This window comes from Coregonus clupeaformis, unplaced genomic scaffold (genome assembly GCF_020615455.1).
Source record: "Coregonus clupeaformis isolate EN_2021a unplaced genomic scaffold, ASM2061545v1 scaf0108, whole genome shotgun sequence".
Taxonomy (NCBI): Eukaryota; Metazoa; Chordata; class Actinopteri; order Salmoniformes; family Salmonidae; genus Coregonus; species Coregonus clupeaformis.
Window position 1 is genome coordinate 394,433 of NW_025533563.1, and position 21,304 is coordinate 415,736.

Genomic DNA, 21,304 nt, shown 5'->3' on the forward strand with positions numbered 1-21,304 from the left:
GAGGGAGGGCGAGAGAGAGAGGGCGAGAGGGGGGGGGGGGGCGAGAGAGAGAGAGAGAGATAGATATATATATACATCTCAAGCCATGCATGTTTGGATACTGGACGGGTGCAATCTCCATACAGGGCAGACTGGGAAACAGGCGCAACCAACCATGGATGGGGTAGGGGTGGGGTGTGGGGAACTTGACGACAACTTGCGGACAGTGGGTTTAGAACAACAATGGCAAAAACTGTATACAAAAAAGTATAAATATACCACCAAAAGGGCACTTGTGAGTGGGAGGGCAAAGGGCAGGTGCTCAGGCACAGGTAGACCCCTATCTGTGAATTAGGTTTCATTTCCAGTTTTTAGGACTACAAACTGGCGAGCTCTATGGCCACAACCATCTGTGACAATCTAAAGAGAGAAAGAATGCTTTGAGTACAAAACTGTGGATACATTAGAGACCATTAGAGACCATTTTCTCTGGCACGCTCAATTCTCTTAGCCTATCTTTCAAGTCTAATGCGATAAAATAATTGTTGAGAATCTAAGGCTGGTGACAAATTTTTTTTGAAAGTCTTGGCAAATCTAGAGGTTAGGAATCTGGGCTAATATCCATACAGTTTCTCTCTAGCAAAACACAGAACACAGAATTGGTCTTGACTAGAGGTTAGGAATGTGGGCTAATATCCATACAGTTTCTCTCTAGCAAAACACAGAACAAAGAATTGGTCTTGACCTGACCCTTAAAAACAATGTGCACACACAAACATTTGATGCTAAAATTATTTTTATTATTTTATAATGCTTGAAGAATTTTATATAAAAATGGATATAGAAAACAAGGAAAGAATGAGAATGAATTTCAGAAAATATTTGTAAAATTGCAGAGGTCACTTGTTAGCAAGGAAAACGTCAGGAGCTGAAAAAAATACAAAAAGGTATCATTGTTAGAATCATGTAATACTGTGTGTCAAACAAACTTCAGTCATCAGCTTTAACATTCTCTGAGTTGGAACATTCTCCTCTCTTACCTATGCATTATGCCTTCGTTTTTCTGCACACAAGGGTTTTCAAGAATGTAGCCAAGCGATTTTTCCCAGCTGCAAATATAGAGACATCAGAGAGAGAGAGAGAGAGAGAGAGAGAGAGAGAGAGAGAGAGAGAGAGAGAGAGAGAGAGAGAGAGAGAGAGAGAGAGAGAGAGAGAGAGAGAGAGAGAGAGAGAGAGAGAGAGAGAGAGAGAGAGAGAGAGAGAGAGAGAGAAAGAGAGAGAGAAAGAGAGAGAGAGAGAGATGTTGATTCAACGTCATCACATAAAAACAAAATTGGGTGGAAAGAAGGGTGATTCAACCAGAAAACCACTGATATCAGACAGCTAAATGCATCGTTAGATTCTTTTTTGCCCTTCCGCTGTCACGATCGTCTACAACAGGAGACCAATACGCAGCGTTGCGAGTGAACATGATGACTTTAATTAGAAAAGCACGTCAATACAAAACAAAAGACGAAAGTGAAGTCCAACAGTGACAAATGACTGAACTTGGAACAAAAACCCACAACCCACATGCGAACACAGACAGAATAAATATGGCTCCCAATCAGAGATAACGAGCCGACAGCTGACACTCGTTACCTCCGATTGGGAGTCACACGACACCACAATAAACACAACCAAAACACAACCAACCGAATACACCCTTACAACCAACCCCACAACAAATACCCAACAAAACAAATACACCCTGGCTCAAATCCAAAAGTCCCGGAGCCAGAGTGTTACAGTACCCCCCCCTAAAGGTGCGCACTCCGGGCGCACCAGCATACCGTCTAGGGGCGGGTCTGGGTGGGCGTCTGTCCACGGTGGCGGTTCTGGCCCTGGTCGTGATCCCCACCCCACCTTAGTCACCACCCGCTTCCCTAGCCTCCTCCACATGACCACCCTCCAACTTACCCCTCCACGATTAAGGGGCGGCACCGGACTAAAGGGCAGCACCGGACTAAGGAGCAGCACCGGACTAAGGGGCAGCACCGGGCTAAGGGACAGCACCGGGCTAAGGGACAGCACCGGACTCAATGGCGGATCCTGGCTGGCTGGCTCTGGCGGATCCTGGCTGGCTGGCGGATCCTGGCTGGCTGGCTCTGACGGATCCTGGCTGGCTGGCGGATCCTGGCTGGACGGCTCTGGCGGATCCCGGCTGGACGGCTCATGGCTGGCTGACGGATCTGGCTGCTCATGGCTGGCTGACGGATCTGGCTGCTCATGGCTGGCTGACGGATCTGGCTGCTCATGGCTGGCTGACGGATCTGGCTGCTCATGGCTGGCTGACGAATCTGGCTGCTCATGGCTGGCTGACGGATCTGGCTGCTCATGGCTGGCGGAAGGCTCTGGCTGATCCTGTCTGGCGGAAGGCTCTGGCTGATCCTGTCTGGCGGAAGGCTCTGGCTGATCCTGTCTGGCAGAAGGCTCTGGCTGATCCTGTCTGGCGGAAGGCTCTGGCTGCTCCTGTCTGGCGGAGAGCTCTAGCGGCTCCGGTCTGGCGGACGGCTCATGGCAGACGGGCGGCTTTGCAGGCTCAGTACAGACGGGCAGTTCCTGCGGCGCTTGGCAGACGGACAGTTCAGGCCCCGTTGGGCAGACGGCAGACTCTGGCCGTCTGAGGCGCATCGTAGGCCTGGTGCGTGGTGCCGGAACAGGAGGTACCGGGCTGAGGACACGCATCTCAGGGCTAGTGCGGGGAGAAGCAACAGGGCATGCTGGACCCTGGGGACGCACCGTAGGCCTGATGCGTGGTGCCGGAACTGGAGGTACCGGGCTGAGGACACGCATCTCAGGGCTAGTGCGGGAAGCAGCAACAGGGCATGCTTGGCCCTGGGGACGCACCGTAGGCCTGATGCGTGGTGCCGGAACTGGAGGTACCGGGCTGAGGACACGCATCTCAGGGCTAGTGCGGGGAGTAGCAACAGGGCATGCTGGACCCTGGGAACGCACATAAGGGCTAGTGCGGAGAGCCGGAACAGGGCATGCTGGACCCTGGGGACTCACATAACGCCTAGTGCGGAGAGCCGGAACAGGGCATGCTGGACCCTGGGGACTCACATAACGCCTAGTGCGGAGAGCAGCAACAGGACGCACAGGACTCGGGAGACACACAGGAGGCTTGGGGCGTGGTGTAGGCACTGGTGGGAAAGGGCTGGCGACGCGCACCGTATCCCTGGTGCGAGTGGCCGGAACAGGCCGGGCCGGGCTGGCGAAGCGCACCGTATCCCTGGTGCGAGTGGCCGGAACAGGCCGGGCCGGTCTGGCGAAGCGCACCGTATCCTTGGTGCGAGGGGTCGTAACAGGCCGGACCGTACTGGAGGCACACACCACTGGCTCTACCCCGGGAACTGGAACGGGCCGGACCGGACTGGATACACACCTCAGTCTCTCACGCCGTGCCTCTACATCTCCTTTCCCTACTTTGGCCAGTGACCCCCGTAACCTGGTTGCCTCCTGAATACGCCCCTTCTCTGCCTCCGTTAGCCCTGTGGCAGCCTCCTGCTGCCCAGCTGCCCAAGCCATGTGCCCCCCCCAAAAAATTTCTTGGGGTTGCCTCTCGTCCTTCCGACGATGGCCCTGCCGACGCCGTTGCTCCTCTCTCCGTCGCCTCTCCTCTGTTTCGCTCCATGGACGGCGATCCATGCCATCCAGGATTTCTTCCCAAGTCCAGGACCCTTTTCCGTCCAAAATCTCCTCCCATGTCCAGACCTTTGGAGCTGGGTCCTGTTGCCGCTTGACACGCTGCTTGGTCCTCTTATGGTGGGTTTTTCTGTCACGATCGTCTACAACAGGAGACCAATACGCAGCGTTGCGAGTGAACATGATGACTTTAATTAGAAAAGCACGTCAATACAAAACAAAAGACGAAAGTGAAGTCCAACAGTGACAAATGACTGAACTTGGAACAAAAACCCACAACCCACATGCGAACACAGACAGAATAAATATGGCTCCCAATCAGAGATAACGAGCCGACAGCTGACACTCGTTACCTCCGATTGGGAGTCACACGACACCACAATAAACACAACCAAAACACAACCAACCGAATACACCCTTACAACCAACCCCACAACAAATACCCAACAAAACAAATACACCCTGGCTCAAATCCAAAAGTCCCGGAGCCAGAGTGTTACATCCGCGTCACTTTCTACACAGAAGACATCCGCTAAACATAGAATCAAGCTCTTTATCTGTGTCTCTGTGACTGACGATAACTTCGGCAGGAAGTTGACTACAAATACAAAGTTGCCAATATCTTTGCAATTCAACAAGCGAAGGATAAAAATATGCTTCAACTGAAAACCGAGATGACTGCATTAGAAAATAAATCCAGTAGGCTGTATAGGCCTATATTTCAATCATATTGAAATCAATTTCATGTTCAGTCAATTTACTTCTATTTGTAGGCTACACTGTTTTTACATCGTTAAAACACTAGTAAGCTTAAGTTCCATCGCTATCAGGAAACCGGGCCCTGGTCTTTACCTTTGCACTTTGCTGGCTGGTCCTTCTGAGGGTTCAGAGTCTTTGACTCAGTTGCAGTAACCATGGAGACATCTGACAAGACAAAGGAAAATGGGGGATGTTAATACCATCAGAGAGAGAGAGAGAGAGAGAGAGAGAGAGAGAGAGAGAGAGAGAGAGAGAGAGAGAGAGAGAGAGAGAGAGAGAGAGAGAGAGAGAGAGAGAGAGAGAGATTGGAAATAAACATCATCGCTGTTATTTAGAGCCTAGTGTGTCTCAGTTGGTATGGCATGGCGCTTGCAACACCAGGGTTGTGGGTTCGATTCCCACTGTACACAGACGTCAGTTCAACATCTAGTTTTGATTTACATTTGACTGAGTTGTCAACTAACGTGAATTCAACGTGAAATCAACTAAATGTGAACCATGTCATTGGATTTAGGTTAAAAGTTCGGTGAAAAAAAATACAAACATTACTGAAATTCCTTTACATTGATGACGTTTTGCAAATCCAAGCAGTTTTCCATGTTGATTCAACGTCATCACATAAAAACAAATTTGGGTGGAAAGAAGGGTGATTCAACCAGTTTGTGCCCAGTGGGTAGTGGGTCTTATATGACACAGCAATTCATAATGCTGCACCCTCCTATTTCTTACCTTTGCACTGCTGCGTCTGAGCATCAGCTGAAAAGATGGATGAATCTGCGGAGAGAGGTGGGAAAGAGGAGAGATAGATAAACATACTGAAGGAATTCATGCTCACTTCACATTCTGAACTTTAAGCATTGAGCTCTTCTTCTCCTTATCCACTAGTGGTCTTTCTTCTTAGTCTCTCTCTTCTTAGTCTCTCTCTCTCTTCTTAGTCTCTCTCTCTCTCTCTCTCTCTCTCTCTCTCTCTCTTCTTAGTCTCTCTCTCTCTTCTTAGTCTCTCTCTCTCTCTCACTTTCTCTCTCTCTTTCTCTCTCTCGTCCTTTTTTGTCTCCCTCTCTCTATATCTCTCGTCCTTTTTATCTTTGCAGTGTGTCATCAAATACTTTGTGAAAAGTCTGTCCCTCTCTATCCCCCTTCATGTTTTACCTTTGCATTTTGCTGACTGTTGATCTTGCGGGTCCTTGCTCTTTAGCCCTGATGCAGTGAAAATAGACTAATCTAAGGACAGAAAATGAATATATATGAATGGAGATTTGATAGGACAATAACACACAGCAGTAAAAGTAGAGTTAAGTCCTATAGGCTGTTTCAATGCACCAGAGGAGTAGTCACACATAACTCAGTACCTTAGCACAACATTAGAACAGCGCCGGAGAAGATGGCTGCCGTTTTACAGCCCTCTAACCAATTGTACTATTATGTGTGTTTTTCCGCGTTATTTGTAATTTATTTTGTACATAATGTTTCTGCCATCGTCTCTTATAACCAAAGAGAGCTTCTGGATATCAGGACAGCGATTACTCACCTCGCATTGGACAAAAACAATTTCTTCAACGAGGCGTTCGCGAAGGATATCCTACAGACACCCGACAAGGCCCAGATCCCCGTCATTCGCGTGAGGAAGAGACGGAGATATCGCGGACGCAGATCCGGGTGCCTTGTAAGGATCCGACGGCGAGCGAGTAAACTGCCTCTCCCATCAATCCTATTAGCCAACGTTCAATCTTTTGAGAATAAAATTGACGATTTAAGATTACGGTTATCCTACCAACGGGACATTAAAAACTGTAATATCTTATGTTTCACGGAGTCGTGGCTGAACGACAACAATGATAACATTCAGCTAGCAGGCTATACGCTACATCGACAGGACAGAACGGCAGACTCTGGTAAGACAAGGGGTGGCGGTCTCTGTATATTTGTAAACAACAGCTGGTGCACAAAATCAAATACTAAGGAAGTCTCGAGGTTTTGCTCGCCTGAGGTAGAGTATCTTATGATAAGCTGTAGACCACACTATTTACCAAGAGAGTTTTCATCTATATTTTTCATAGCTGTCTATTTACCACCACAAACCAATGCTGGCATTAAGATTGCACTGAATGAGTTGTACAAGGCCATTAATCAACAGGAAAATGCTCATCCAGATGCAGCGCTCCTAGTAGCCGGGGACTTTAATGCAGGGAAACTTAAATCCGTTCTACCTAATTTCTACCAGCATGTTAAATGTGCAACCAGAGGGAAAAAAACTCTAGACCACCTTTACTCCACACACAGAGACGCATACAAAGCTCTCCCTCGCCCTCCATTTGGCAAATCTGACCATAACTCTATCCTCCTGATTCCTGCTTATAAGCAAAAACTGAAGCAGGAAGCACCAGTGATTCGGTTAATAAAAAAGTGGTCAGATGACGCAGATGCTAAGCTACAGGACTGTTTTGCTAGCACAGACTGGAACATGTTCCGGGATTCTTCAGACAGCATTGAGGAGTACACCACATCAGTCACTGGCTTCATCAATAAGTACATCGATGATGTCGTCCCCACAGTGACCGTATGTACATACCCCAACCAGAAGCCATGGATTACAGGAAACATCCGCACTGAGCTAAAGGGTAGAGCTGCCGCTTTCAAGGAACGGGACTCTAACCCGGACGCTTATAAGAAACCCCGCTATGACCTCCGACGAACCATCAAACAGGCAAAGAGTCAATACAGGTCTAAGATTGAATCATACTACACTGGCTCTGACGCTCGTCGGATGTGGCAGGGCTTGAAAACTATTACAGACTACAAAGGGAAGCACAGCCGCGAGCTGCCCAGTGACACAAGCCTACCAGACGAGCTAAACCACTTCTATGCTCGCTTCGAGGCAAGCAACACTGAAGCATGCATGAGAGCACCAGCTGTTCCGGACGACTATGTGATCACGCTCTCCGTAGCCGATGTGAGTAAGACTTTTAAGCAGGTCAACATTCACAAGGCCGCAGGGCCAGACGGATTACCAGGACGTGTACTCCGAGCATGTGCTGACCAACTGGCAAGTGTCTTCACTGACATTTTCAACATGTCCCTGACTGAGTCTGTAATACCAACATGTTTCAAGCAGACCACCATAGTCCCCGTGCCCAAGAACTCTAAGATAACCTGCCTAAATGACTACCGACCCGTAGCACTGACGTCTGTAGCCATGAAGTGCTTTGAAAGACTGGTCATGGCTCACATCAACAGCATAATCCCAGAAACCCTAGACCCACTCCAATTTGCATACCGCCCCAACAGATCCACAGATGATGCAATCTCTATCGCACTCCACACTGCCCTTTCCTACCTGGACAAGAGGAACACCTACGTGAGAATGCTATTCATTGACTACAGCTCAGCATTCAACACCATAGTGCCCTCTAAGCTCATCACTAAGCTAAGGATCCTGGGACTAAACACCTCCCTCTGCAACTGGATCCTGGACTTCCTGACGGGCAGCCCCCAGGTGGTAAGGGTAGGTAACAACACATCTGCCACACTGATCCTCAACACGGGGGCCCCTCAGGGGTGCATGCTCAGTCCCCTCCTGTACTCTCTGTTCACCCATGACTGCATGGCCAGGCACGACTCCAACACCATCATTAAGTTTGCAGACGACACAACAGTGGTAGGCCTGATCACCGACAACGATGAGACAGCCTATAGGGGAGGAGGTCAGAGATCTGGCCGTGTGGTGCCAGGACAACAACCTCTCCCTCAACGTGACCAAGACAAAGGAGATGATTGTGGACTACAGGGAAAAAAAGAGGACTGAGCACGCCCCCATTCTCATCGACGGGGCTGTAGTGGAACAGGTTGAGAGCTTCAAGTTCCTTGGTGTCCACATCACCAACGAACTATCATGGTCCAAACACACCAAGACAGTCGTGAAGAGGGCACGACAAAGCCTATTCCCCCTCAGGAGACTAAAAAGATTTGGCATGGGTCCTCAGATCCTCAAAGAAATATACAGCTGCACCATCGAGAGCATCCTGACTGGTTGCATCACCGCCTGGTATGGCAACTGCTTGGCCTCTGACCGCAAGGCACTACAGAGGGTAGTGCGTACGGCCCAGTACATCACTGGGGCAAAGCTCCCTGCCATCCAGGACCTCTATACCAGGCGGTGTCAGAGGAAGGCCCTCAAAATTGTCAAAGACTCCAGCCACCCTAGTCATAGACTGTTCTCTCTGCTACCGCACGGCAAGCGGTACCGGAGTGCCAAGTCTAGGTCCAAAAGACTTCTCAACAGCTTCTACCCCCAAGCCATAAGACTCCTGAACAGCTAATCATGGCTACCCGGACTATTTGCACTGCCCCCCCACCCCATCCTTTTTACGCTGCTGCTACTCTGTTAAGTATTTATGCATAGTCACTTTAACTCTACCCACATGTACATATTACCTCAACTACCTCAACTAGCCGGTGCCCCCGCACATTGACTCTGCAACGGTACCCCCCCTGTATATATAGCCTCCCTACTGTCACTTTATTTTACTGTATATATAGCCTCCCTACTGTCACTTTATTTTACTTCTGCTCTTTTTTCTCAACACTTTTTTGTTGTTGTTTTATTCTTACTTTTTTGTTTAAAATAAATGCACTGTTGGTTAAGGGCTGTAAGTAAGCATTTCACTGTAATGTCTGCACCTGTTGTATTCGGGCGCATGTGACCAATAACATTTGATTTGATTTGATTTGATAGTGAGATACACTGCTGTTACTTAAATGTAATACAGTTTTATTAGCCTCCCCATGGGGATTAAGATGGCATCGTCTGAGTACAACGTGATGCTAAACCACCCTGAAGGATGCAAAGCAGAAACATCTGTGTACGCTATCCCTCATGCAGTGAATAAGACAAAAACAAAAACAAAAAAAATGATGTCAGCTTTATGCGACATCTTTTTGAGTGCGGACCATCACACTTTATTGCTTATTTGAATTTAAGGGTTTTACGCACCAACCTAACTTTAGGGAGAGCGCGAGGGTGCTCTTTTCTTTTAAACCACAGAGAATGAAATGTTTTGTGTTTGAGTCCCTTGTCACTTTGCCTGGTCCTACCTTTACATTGTGGTTGTCTGGTCTGTTTGCCTGTCAATTCCGGATTCTCTACCCTGTCCAGGTGTTCCTGTAAGGCCTTCTCATTCCTCAGCCTGCGCTGCTCTTCTTTAGACAGCACCTCCTCCTCCTTTCTCTTTCCCTCTATCTCTTTGGCCTGGTCTTTATCTCTCCTATCCTTCTGACAAGGCCCCCTTCTCCCCTCTTCTGCCATCCTCTCAAATTTGTCCATAATGAGCTCTGCATCTGTCTTTGGCGCTGTTACTTTGTCATTCCCATCTTTCTTTTGGACACTCTCACTTTTATTACTCACTTTGACCTGGGGGACCTTAGCCACGCCTTGACTGCTCGTGGAAAACACAGAGAAATCTGAGAGAGAGAGAGAGAGAGAGAGAGAGAGAGAGAGAGAGAGAGAGAGAGAGAGAGAGAGAGAGAGAGAGAGAAGCTTTGACTATATACAGACTCAGTGAGCATAGCCTTGCTATTGAGAGAGGCCGCCGTAGGCACTGCCCACAAAATGAGGTGGAATCCCTCAGATTACACAGACCCACAAAGAATTTTGAACTATTTGCCCATCGTTACAACACTGTATATAGACGTAATATGACATTTGAAATGTCTTTATTCTTTTGGAACTTCTGAGTGTAATGTTTACAGTTAATATTTATTGTTTATTTCTCTTTTGTTTACTACCTACTTCACTTGCTTTGACAATGTTAACATACGTTTCCCATGCCAATAAAGCCCTAAAATTGAAATTGAATTGAGAGAGAGAGAGAGAGAGAGAGAGAGAGAGAGAGAGAGAGAGAGAGAGAGAGACCACATTTACACCCTCCACACTCTAATTGACAAACAAGTCAACCAAAACAAAGGCAAAATCTACTCGTGTTTTGTAGACTTCAAGAAAGCATTTGATTCAATTTTGCACTAAGGTATTTTATTACAAACGAATAGTAAGTGGTATTGGAGGGAAAACATATGATGTTATTAAATCAATGTACACTAAAAACAACTTAAAATCGGCAACAAGCCGAGACTTCTTCTCTCAGGGACGTGGAGTGAAACAGGGCTGCCCAATAAGTGCAACACTATTTAACCTCTATGAATTGGCAAAAACATTAGAAGAATCGGCAGCACCTGGTCTCACCCTACACAACACTGAAATCAAGTGTCTGCTGTACGCAGATGACCTGGTGCAACTGTCTCCCACTTAGGAGGGGTTACAGCAGCATCTAGATCATCTGCACAGGTTCTGTCAGACCTGGGCTCTGACCGTTAATCTAAAAAAAAAACGAATATAATGATATTCCAAAAAAAGGTCAGGAAATCAGGATGACAAATATAAATTCTATTTGGACACAGTTCTATTAGAACACACCACAAATTACACGTATCTAGGACTAAATATCAGCAACACAGGTAGCTTTCACATGGCTGTGAATGAGCTGAGAGACAAAGCAAGAAGAGCCATTAAAAGGAATATTAAAATCGAAATTCCAATTAGAATCTGGCTCAATCAGTTATAGAACCAAGTGCTCTATATGGCAGCGAAGTATGGGGTCCGCTCTCTAATAATGAATTTCTCTCTGTCTCTCTCTCTCTGTCTCGCTCTTTCTCTCTCTCTCTCTCTCTTTCTCTGTCTCTGTCTCTGTCTCTCTCTCTCTGTGTCTCTCTCTCTGTCTCTCTGTCTCTCTCTCTGTCTCTCTCTCTTGTCCTTTTTTGTCTCCCTCTCTCTAGATCTCTCATCCTTTTTATCTTTGCACTGTGTCATCAAATACTTTGTGAAAAGTCTGTCCCACTCTATCCCCCTTCATGTTTTACCTTTGCATTTTGCTGACTTTTGATCATGCGGGTCCTTGCTCTTTAGCCCTGATGCAGTGAAAATAGAGTAATCTAAGGACAGAAAAGGAATATATATGAATGGAGATTTGATAGGACAATAACACACAGCAGTAAAAGTAGAGTTAAGTCCTATAGGCTGTTTCAATGCACCAGAGGAGTAGTCACACATAACTCAGTACCTTAGTGAGATACACTGCTGTTACTTAAATGTAATACAGTTTTATTAGCCTCCCCATGGGGATTAAGATGGCATCGTCTGAGTACAACGTGATGCTAAACCACCCTGAAGGATGCAAAGCAGAAACATCTGTGTACGCTATCCCTCATGCAGTGAAAAAGACAAAAACAAAAACAAAAAAATGACGTCAGCTTTATGCGACATCTTTTTGAGTGCGGACCATCACACTTTATTGCTTATTTGAATTTAAGGGTTTTACGCACCAACCTAACTTTAGGGAGAGCACGATGGTGCTCTTTGCTTTTAAACCACAGAGAATGAAATGTTTTGTGTTTGAGTCCATTGTCACTTTGCCTGGTCCTACCTTTACATTGTGGTTGTCTGGTCTGTTTGCCTGTCAATTCCGGATTCTTTACCCTGTCCAGGTGTTCCTGTAAGGCCTTCTCATTCCTCAGCCTGCGCTGCTCTTCTTTAGACAGCACCTCCTCCTCCTTTCTCTTTCCCTCTATCTCTTTGGCCTGGTCTTTATCTCTCCTATCCTTCTGACAAGGCCAAATTCTCTCCTCTTCTGCCATCCTCTCAAATTTGTCCATAAGGAGCTCTGCCTCTGTCTTTGGCGCTGTTACTTTGTCATTCCCATCTTTCTTTTGGACACTCTCACTTTTATTACTCACTTTGACCTGGGGGACCTTGGCCACGCCTTGACTGCTCGTGGAAAACACAGAGAAATCTGAGAGAGAGAGAGGGAGAGAGAGAGAGAGAGAGAGAGAGAGAGAGAGAGAGAAGCTTTGACTATATACAGACTCAGTGAGCATAGCCTTGCTATTGAGAGAGGCCGCCGTAGGCACTGCCCAAAAAATGAGGTGGAATCCCTCAGATTACACAGACCCACAAAGAATTTTGAACTCTTTGCCCATCGTTACAACACTGTATATAGACGTAATATGACATTTGAAATGTCTTTATTCTTTGGAACTTCTGAGTGTAATGTTTACTGTTAATATTTATTGTTTATTTCTCTTTTGTTTACTACCTACTTCACTTGCTTTGACAATGTTAACATACGTTTCGCATGCCAATAAAGCCCTTAAATTGAAATTGAATTGAGAGAGAGAGAGAGAGAGAGAGAGAGAGAGAGAGAGACCACATTTACACCCTCCACACTCTAATTGACAAACAAGTCAACCAAAACAAAGGCAAAATCTACTCGTGGTTTGTAGACTTCAAGAAAGCATTTGATTCAATTTTGCACTAAGGTATTTTATTACAAACGAATAGTAAGTGGTATTGGAGGGAAAACATATGATGTTATTAAATCAATGTACACTAAAAACAACTTAAAATCGGCAACAAGCCGAGACTTCTTCTCTCAGGGACGTGGAGTGAAACAGGACTGCCCAATAAGTGCAACACTATTTAACCTCTATGAATTGGCAAAAACATTAGAAGAATCGGCAGCACCTGGTCTCACCCTACACAACACTGAAATCAAGTGTCTGCTGTATGCAGATGACCTGATGCAACTGTCTCCCACTTAGGAGGGGTTACAGCAGCATCTAGATCATCTGCACAGGTTCTGTCAGACCTGGGCTCTGACCGTTAATCTAAAAAAAAATGAATATAATGATATTCCAAAAAAGGTCAGGAAATCAGGATGACAAATATAAATTCTATTTGGACACAGTTCTATTAGAACACACCAAAAATTACACGTATCTAGGACTAAATATCAGCAACACAGGTAGCTTTCACATGGCTGTGAATGAGCTGAGAGACAAAGCAAGAAGAGCCATTAAAAGGAATATTAAAATCGAAATTCCAATTAGAATCTGGCTCAATCAGTTATAGAACCAAGTGCTCTATATGGCAGCGAAGTATGGGGTCCGCTCTCTAATAATGAATTTCTCTCTGTCTCTCTCTCTCTGTCTCGCTCTTTCTCTCTCTCTCTCTCTCTTTCTCTGTCTCTCTCTCTGTTTCTCTCTCTGTCTCTCTCTCTGTTTATCTCTGTCTCTGTCTCTGTCTCTCTCTGTCTCTCTCTGTCTCTCTCTCTGTCTCTCTCTCTGTCTCTCTCTCTTGTCCTTTATTGTCTCCCTCTCTCTAGATCTCTCGTCCTTTTTATCTTTGCACTGTGTCAACAAATACTTTGTGAAAAGTCTGTCCCTCTCTATCCCCCTTCATGTTTTACCTTTGCATTTTGCTGACTGTTGATCATGCGGGTCCTTGCTCTTTAGCCCTGATGCAGTGAAAATAGAGTAATCTAAGGACAGAAAAGGAATATATATGAATGGAGATTTGATAGGACAATAACACACAGCAGTAAAAGTAGAGTTAAGTCCTATAGGTTGTTTCAATGCACCAGAGGAGTAGTCACACATAACTCAGTACCTTAGTGAGATACACTGCTGTTACTTAAATGTAATACAGTTTTATTAGCCTCTCCATGGGGATTAAGATGGCATCGTCTGAGTACAACGTGATGCTAAACCACCCTGAAGGATGCAAAGCAGAAACATCTGTGTACGCTATCCCTCATGCAGTGAAAAAGACAAAAACAAAAACAAAAAAAATGACGTCAGCTTTATGCGACATCTTTTTGAGTGCGGACCATCACACTTTATTGCTTATTTGAATTTAAGGGTTTTACGAACCAACCTAACTTTAGGGAGAGCACGATGGTGCTCTTTGCTTTTAAACCACAGAGAATGAAATGTTTTGTGTTTGAGTCCCTTGTCACTTTGCCTGGTCCTACCTTTACATTGTGGTTGTCTGGTCTGTTTGCCTGTCAATTCCGGATTCTTTACCCTGTCCAGGTGTTCCTGTAAGGCCTTCTCATTCCTCAGCCTGCGCTGCTCTTCTTTAGACAGCACCTCCTTATCCTTTCTCTTTCCCTCTATCTCTTTGGCCTGGTCTTTATCTCTCCTATCCTTCTGACAAGGCCAAATTCTCTCCTCTTCTGCCATCCTCTCAAATTTGTCCATAAGGAGCTCTGCCTCTGTCTTTGGCGCTGTTACTTTGTCATTCCCATCTTTCTTTTGGACACTCTCACTTTTATTACTCACTTTGACCTGCAGAACCTGGGGACCTTGGCCACGCCTTGACTGCTCGTGGAAAACACAGAGAAATCTGAGAGAGAGAGAGAGAGAGAGAGAGAGAGAGAGAGAGAGAGAGAGAGAGAGAGAGAGAGAGAGAGAGAGAGAGAGAGAGAGAAGCTTTGACTATATACAGACTCAGTGAGCATAGCCTTGCTATTGAGAGAGGCCGCCGGCCCACAAAATGAGGTGGAATCCTTCAGATTACACAGACCCACAAAGAATTTTGAACTATTTGCCCATCGTTACAACACTGTATATAGACGTAATATGACATTTGAAATGTCTTTATTCTTTTGGAACTTCTGAGTGTAATGTTTACTGTTAATATTTATTGTGTATTTCTCTTTTGTTTACTACCTACTTCACTTGCTTTGACAATGTTAACATACGTTTCCCATGCCAATAAAGCCCTTAAATTGAAATTGAATTGAGAGAGAGAGAGAGACCACATTTACACCCTCCACACTCTAATTGACAAACAATTCAACCAAAACAAAGGCAAAATCTACTCGTGTTTTGTAAACTTCAAGAAAGCATTTGATTCAATTTTGCACTAAGGTATTTTATTACAAACGAATAGTAAGTGGTATTGGAGGGAAAACTTATGATGTTATTAAATCAATATACACTAAAAACAACTTAAAATCGGCAACAAGCCGAGACTTCTTCTCTCAGGGACGTGGAGTGAAACAGGGCTGCCCAATAAAAGCAACACTATTTAAACTCTATGAATTGGCAAAAACATTAGAAGAATCGGCAGCACCTGGTCTAACCCTACACAACACTGAAATCAAGTGTCTGCTGTACGCAGATGACCTGGTGCAACTGTCTCCCACTTAGGAGGGGTTACAGCAGCATCTAGATCATCTGCACAGGTTCTGTCAGACCTGGGCTCTGACCGTTAATCTAAAAAAAAACGAATATAATGATATTCCAAAAAAAGGTCAGGAAATCAGGATGACAAATATAAATTCTATTTGGACACAGTTCTATTAGAACACACCAAAAATTACACGTATCTAGGACTAAATATCACCAACACAGGTAGCTTTCACATGGCTGTGAATGAGCTGAGAGACAAAGCAAGAAGAGCCATTAAAAGGAATATTAAAATCGAAATTCCAATTAGAATCTGGCTCAATCAGTTATAGAACCAAGTGCTCTATATGGCAGTGAAGTATGGGGTCCGCTCTCTAATAATGAATTTCTCTCTGTCTCTCTCTCTCTGCCTCACTCTCTCTCTCTCTCTCTCTCTCTTTCTCTGTCTCTCTCTCTGTTTCTCTCTCTGTCTCTCTCTCTGTTTATCTCTGTCTCTGTCTCTGTCTCTCTCTGTCTCTCTCTGTCTCTCTCTCTGTCTCTCTCTCTGTCTCTCTCTCTTGTCCTTTTTTGTCTCCCTCTCTCTAGATCTCTCGTCCTTTTAATCTTTGCACTATGTCATCAAATACTTTGTGAAAAGTCTGTCCCTCTCTATCCCCCTTCATGTTTTACCTTTGCATTTTGCTGACTGTTGATCATGCGGGTCCTTGCTCTTTAGCCCTGATGCAGTGAAAATAGAGTAATCTAAGGACAGAAAAGGAATATATATGAATGGAGATTTGATAGGACAATAACACACAGCAGTAAAAGTAGAGTGAAGTCCTATAGGCTGTTTCAATGCACCAGAGGAGTAGTCACACATAACTCAGTACCTTAGTGAGATACACTGCTGTTACTTAAATGTAATACAGTTTTATTAGCCTCCCCATGGGGATTAAGATGGCATCGTCTGAGTACAACGTGATGCTAAACCACCCTGAAGGATGCAAAGCAGAAACATCTGTGTACGCTATCCCTCATGCAGTGAAAAAGACAAAAACTAAAACAAAAAAATGACGTCAGCTTTATGCGACATCTTTTTGAGTGCGGACCATCACACTTTATTGCTTATTTGAATTTAAGGGTTTTACGCACCAACCTAACTTTAGGGAGAGCACGATGGTGCTCTTTGCTTTTAAACCACAGAGAATGAAATGTTTTGTGTTTGAGTCCATTGTCACTTTGCCTGGTCCTACCTTTACATTGTGGTTGTCTGGTCTGTTTGCCTGTCAATTCCGGATTCTTTACCCTGTCCAGGTGTTCCTGTAAGGCCTTCTCATTCCTCAGCCTGCGCTGCTCTTCTTTAGACAGCACCTCCTCCTCCTTTCTCTTTCCCTCTATCTCTTTGGCCTGGTCTTTATCTCTCCTATCCTTCTGACAAGGCCAAATTCTCTCCTCTTCTGCCATCCTCTCAAATTTGTCCATAAGGAGCTCTGCCTCTGTCTTTGGCGCTGTTACTTTGTCATTCCCATCTTTCTTTTGGACACTCTCACTTTTATTACTCACTTTGACCTGGGGGACCTTGGCCACGCCTTGACTGCTCGTGGAAAACACAGAGAAATCTGAGAGAGAGAGAGAGAGAGAGAGAGAGAGAGAGAGAGAGAGAGAGAAGCTTTGACTATATACAGACTCAGTGAGCATAGCCTTGCTATTGAGAGAGGCCGCCGTAGGCACTGCCCAAAAAATGAGGTGGAATCCCTCAGATTACACAGACCCACAAAGAATGTTGAACTCTTTGCCCATCGTTACAACACTGTATATAGACGTAATATGACATTTGAAATGTCTTTATTCTTTTGGAACTTCTGAGTGTAATGTTTACTGTTAATATTTATTGTTTATTTCTCTTTTGTTTACTACCTACTTCACTTGCTTTGACAATGTTAACATACGTTTCCCATGCCAATAAAGCCCTTAAATTGAAATTGAATTGAGAGAGAGAGAGAGAGAGAGAGACCACATTTACACCCTCCACACTCTAATTGACAAACAAGTCAACCAAAACAAAGGCAAAATCTACTCGTGTTTTGTAGACTTCAAGAAAGCATTTGATTCAATTTTGCACTAAGGTATTTTATTACAAACGAATAGTAAGTGGTATTGGAGGGAAAACATATGATGTTATTAAATCAATGTACACTAAAAACAACTTAAAATCGGCAACAAGCCGAGACTTCTTCTCTCAGGGACGTGGAGTGAAACAGGGCTGCCCAATAAGTGCAACACTATATAACCTCTATGAATTGGCAAAAACATTAGAAGAATCGGCAGCACCTGGTCTCACCCTACACAACACTGAAATCAAGTGTCTGCTGTATGCAGATGACCTGATGCAACTGTCTCCCACTTAGGAGGGGTTACAGCAGCATCTAGATCATCTGCACAGGTTCTGTCAGACCTGGGCTCTGACCGTTAATCTAAAAAAAATGAATATAATGATATTCCCAAAAAAGGTCAGGAAATCAGGATGACAAAAATAAATTCTATTTGGACACAGTTCTATTAGAACACACCAAAAATTACACGTATCTAGGACTAAATATCAGCAACACAGGTAGCTTTCACATGGCTGTGAATGAGCTGAGAGACAAAGCAAGAAGAGCCATTAAAAGGAATATTAAAATCGAAATTCCAATTAGAATCTGGCTCAATCAGTTATAGAACCAAGTGCTCTATATGGCAGCGAAGTATGGCGTCCGCTCTCAAATAATGAATTTCTCTCTGTCTCTCTCTCTCTGCCTCACTCTCTCTCTCTCTCTCTCTCTCTCTTTCTCTGTCTCTCTCTCTGTTTCTCTCTCTGTCTCTCTCTCTGTTTTTCTCTGTCTCTGTCTCTGTCTCTCTCTCTCTGTGTCTCTCTCTCTGTCTCTCTGTCTCTCTCTGTCTCTCTCTCTGTCTCTCTCTCTGTCTCTCTCTCTTGTCCTTTTTTGTCTCCCTCTCTCTAGATCTCTCGTCCTTTTTATCTTTGCACTGTGTCATCAAATACTTTGTGAAAAGTCTGTCCCTCTCTATCCCCCTTCATGTTTTACCTTTGCATTTTGCTGACTGTTGATCATGCGGGTCCTTGCTCTTTAGCCCTGATGCAGTGAAAATAGAGTAATCTAAGGACAGAAAAGGAATATATATGAATGGAGATTTGATAGGACAATAACACACAGCAGTAAAAGTAGAGTGAAGTCCTATAGGCTGTTTCAATGCACCAGAGGAGTAGTCACACATAACTCAGTACCTTAGTGAGATACACTGCTGTTACTTAAATGTAATACAGTTTTATTAGCCTCCCCATGGGGATTAAGATGGCATCGTCTGAGTACAACGTGATGCTAAACCACCCTGAAGGATGCAAAGCAGAAACATCTGTGTACGCTATCCCTCATGCAGTGAAAAAGACAAAAACTAAAACAAAAAAAATGACGTCAGCTTTATGCGACATCTTTTTGAGTGCGGACCATCACACTTTATTGCTTATTTGAATTTAAGGGTTTTACGCACCAACCTAACTTTAGGGAGAGCACGATGGTGCTCTTTGCTTTTAAACCACAGAGAATGAAATGTTTTGTGTTTGAGTCCCTTGTCACTTTGCCTGGTCCTACCTTTACATTGTGGTTGTCTGGTCTGTTTGCCTGTCAATTCCGGATTCTTTACCCTGTCCAGGTGTTCCTGTAAGGCCTTCTCATTCCTCAGCCTGCGCTGCTCTTCTTTAGACAGCACCTCCTCCTCCTTTCTCTTTCCCTCTATCTCTTTGGCCTGGTCTTTATCTCTCCTATCCTTCTGACAAGGCCAAATTCTCTCCTCTTCTGCCATCCTCTCAAATTTGTCCATAAGGAGCTCTGCCTCTGTCTTTGGCGCTGTTACTTTGTCATTCCCATCTTTCTTTTGGACACTCTCACTTTTATTACTCACTTTAACCTGGGGGACCTTGGCCACGCCTTGACTGCTCGTGGAAAACACAGAGAAATCTGAGAGAGAGAGAGAGAGAGAGAGAGAGAGAGAGAGAAGCTTTGACTATATACAGACTCAGTGAGCATAGCCTTGCTATTGAGAGAGGCCGCCGTAGGCACTGCCCAAAAAATGAGGTGGAATCCCTCAGATTACACAGACCCACAAAGAATGTTGAACTCTTTGCCCATCGTTACAACACTGTATATAGACGTAATATGACATTTGAAATGTCTTTATTCTTTTGGAACTTCTGAGTGTAATGTTTACTGTTAATATTTATTGTTTATTTCTCTTTTGTTTACTACCTACTTCACTTGCTTTGACAATGTTAACATACGTTTCGCATGCCAATAAAGCCCTTAAATTTAAATTGAATTGAGAGAGAGAGAGAGAGAGAGACCACATTTACACCCTCCACACTCTAATTGACAAACAAGTCAACCAAAACAAAGGCAAAATCTACTCTTGTTTTGTAGACTTCAAGAAAGCATTTGATTCAATTTTGCACTAAGGTATTTTATTACAAACGAATAGTAAGTGGTATTGGAGGGAAAACATATGATGTTATTAAATCAATGTACACTAAAAACAACTTAAAATCGGCAACAAGCCGAGACTTCTTCTCTCAGGGACGTGGAGTGAAACAGGGCTGCCCAATAAGTGCAACACTATTTAACCTCTATGAATTGGCAAAAACATTAGAAGAATCGGCAGCACCTGGTCTCACCCTACACAACACTGAAATCAAGTGTCTGCTGTATGCAGATGACCTGATGCAACTGTCTCCCACTTAGGAGGGGTTACAGCAGCATCTAGATCATCTGCACAGGTTCTGTCAGACCTGGGCTCTGACCGTTAATCAAAAAAAAAATGAATATAATGATATTCCAAAAAAAGGTCAGGAAATCAGGATGACAAATATAAATTCTATTTGGACACAGTTCTATTAGAACACATCAAAAATTATACGTATCTAGGACTAAATATCAGCAACACAGGTAGCTTTCACATGGCTGTGAATGAGCTGAGAGACAAAGCAAGAAGAGCCATTAAAAGGAATATTAAAATCGAAATTCCAATTAGAATCTGGCTCAATCAGTTATAGAACCAAGTGCTCTATATGGCAGCGAAGTATGGGGTCCGCTCTCTATTAATGAATTTCTCTCTGTCTCTCTCTCTCTGTCTCGCTCTTTCTCTCTCTCTCTCTCTCTTTCTCTGTCTCTCTCTCTGTTTCTCTCTCTGTCTCTCTCTCTGTTTATTTCTGTCTCTGTCTCTGTCTCTCTCTGTCTCTCTCTGTCTCTCTCTCTGTCTCTCTCTCTGTCTCTCTCTCTTGTCCTTTTTTGTCTCCCTCTCTCTAGATCTCTCGTCCTTTTTATCTTTGCACTGTGTCAACAAATACTTTGTGAAAAGTCTGTCTCTCTCTATCCCCCTTCATGTTTTACCTTTGCATTTTGCTGACTGTTGATCATGCGGGTCCTTGCTCTTTAGCCCTGATGCAGTGAAAATAGAGTAATCTAAGGACAGAAAAGGAATATATATGAATGGAGATTTGATAGGACAATAACACACAGCAGTAAAAGTAGAGTTAAGTCCTATAGGCTGTTTCAATGCACCAGAGGAGTAGTCACACATAACTCAGTACCTTAGTGAGATACACTGCTGTTACTTAAATGTAATACAGTTTTATTATCCTCCCCATGGGGAATAAGATGGCATCGTCTGAGTACAACGTGATGCTAAACCACCCTGAAGGATGCAAAGCAGAAACATCTGTGTACGCTATCCCTCATGCAGTGAAAAAGACAAAAACAAAAACAAAAAAAATTACGTCAGCTTTATGCGACATCTTTTTGAGTGCGGACCATCACACTTTATTGCTTATTTG

The 21,304-nt window shown here is 44.4% G+C and overlaps 1 protein-coding gene and 1 long non-coding RNA gene across 2 annotated transcripts in view; both read right to left on the reverse strand.

Annotated features, from left to right (window-relative positions):
• Nucleotides 1–21,304, reverse strand: part of LOC123483415 (vicilin-like seed storage protein At2g18540) — a 30,736-nt gene that overhangs the window by 8,988 nt on the left and 444 nt on the right. Inside the window, exons 2-5 of the mRNA XM_045213394.1 lie at nt 20,862–20,933; nt 19,387–19,436; nt 14,283–14,598; nt 13,719–13,790 (exon numbers count right to left, since the gene is read on the reverse strand). Coding sequence (XP_045069329.1) covers nt 13,719–13,790; nt 14,283–14,598; nt 19,387–19,436; nt 20,862–20,933 — 510 coding nt within the window. The remainder of the gene's footprint in view (nt 1–13,718; nt 13,791–14,282; nt 14,599–19,386; nt 19,437–20,861; nt 20,934–21,304) is intronic.
• On the reverse strand, nt 830–5,599 carry LOC123483409. The gene is made up of 4 exons (XR_006658230.1): nt 5,575–5,599; nt 4,519–4,590; nt 1,020–1,088; nt 830–907 (listed from the first exon to the last, which is right to left on the reverse strand). It is a non-coding gene; the product is annotated as an uncharacterized LOC123483409 (long non-coding RNA).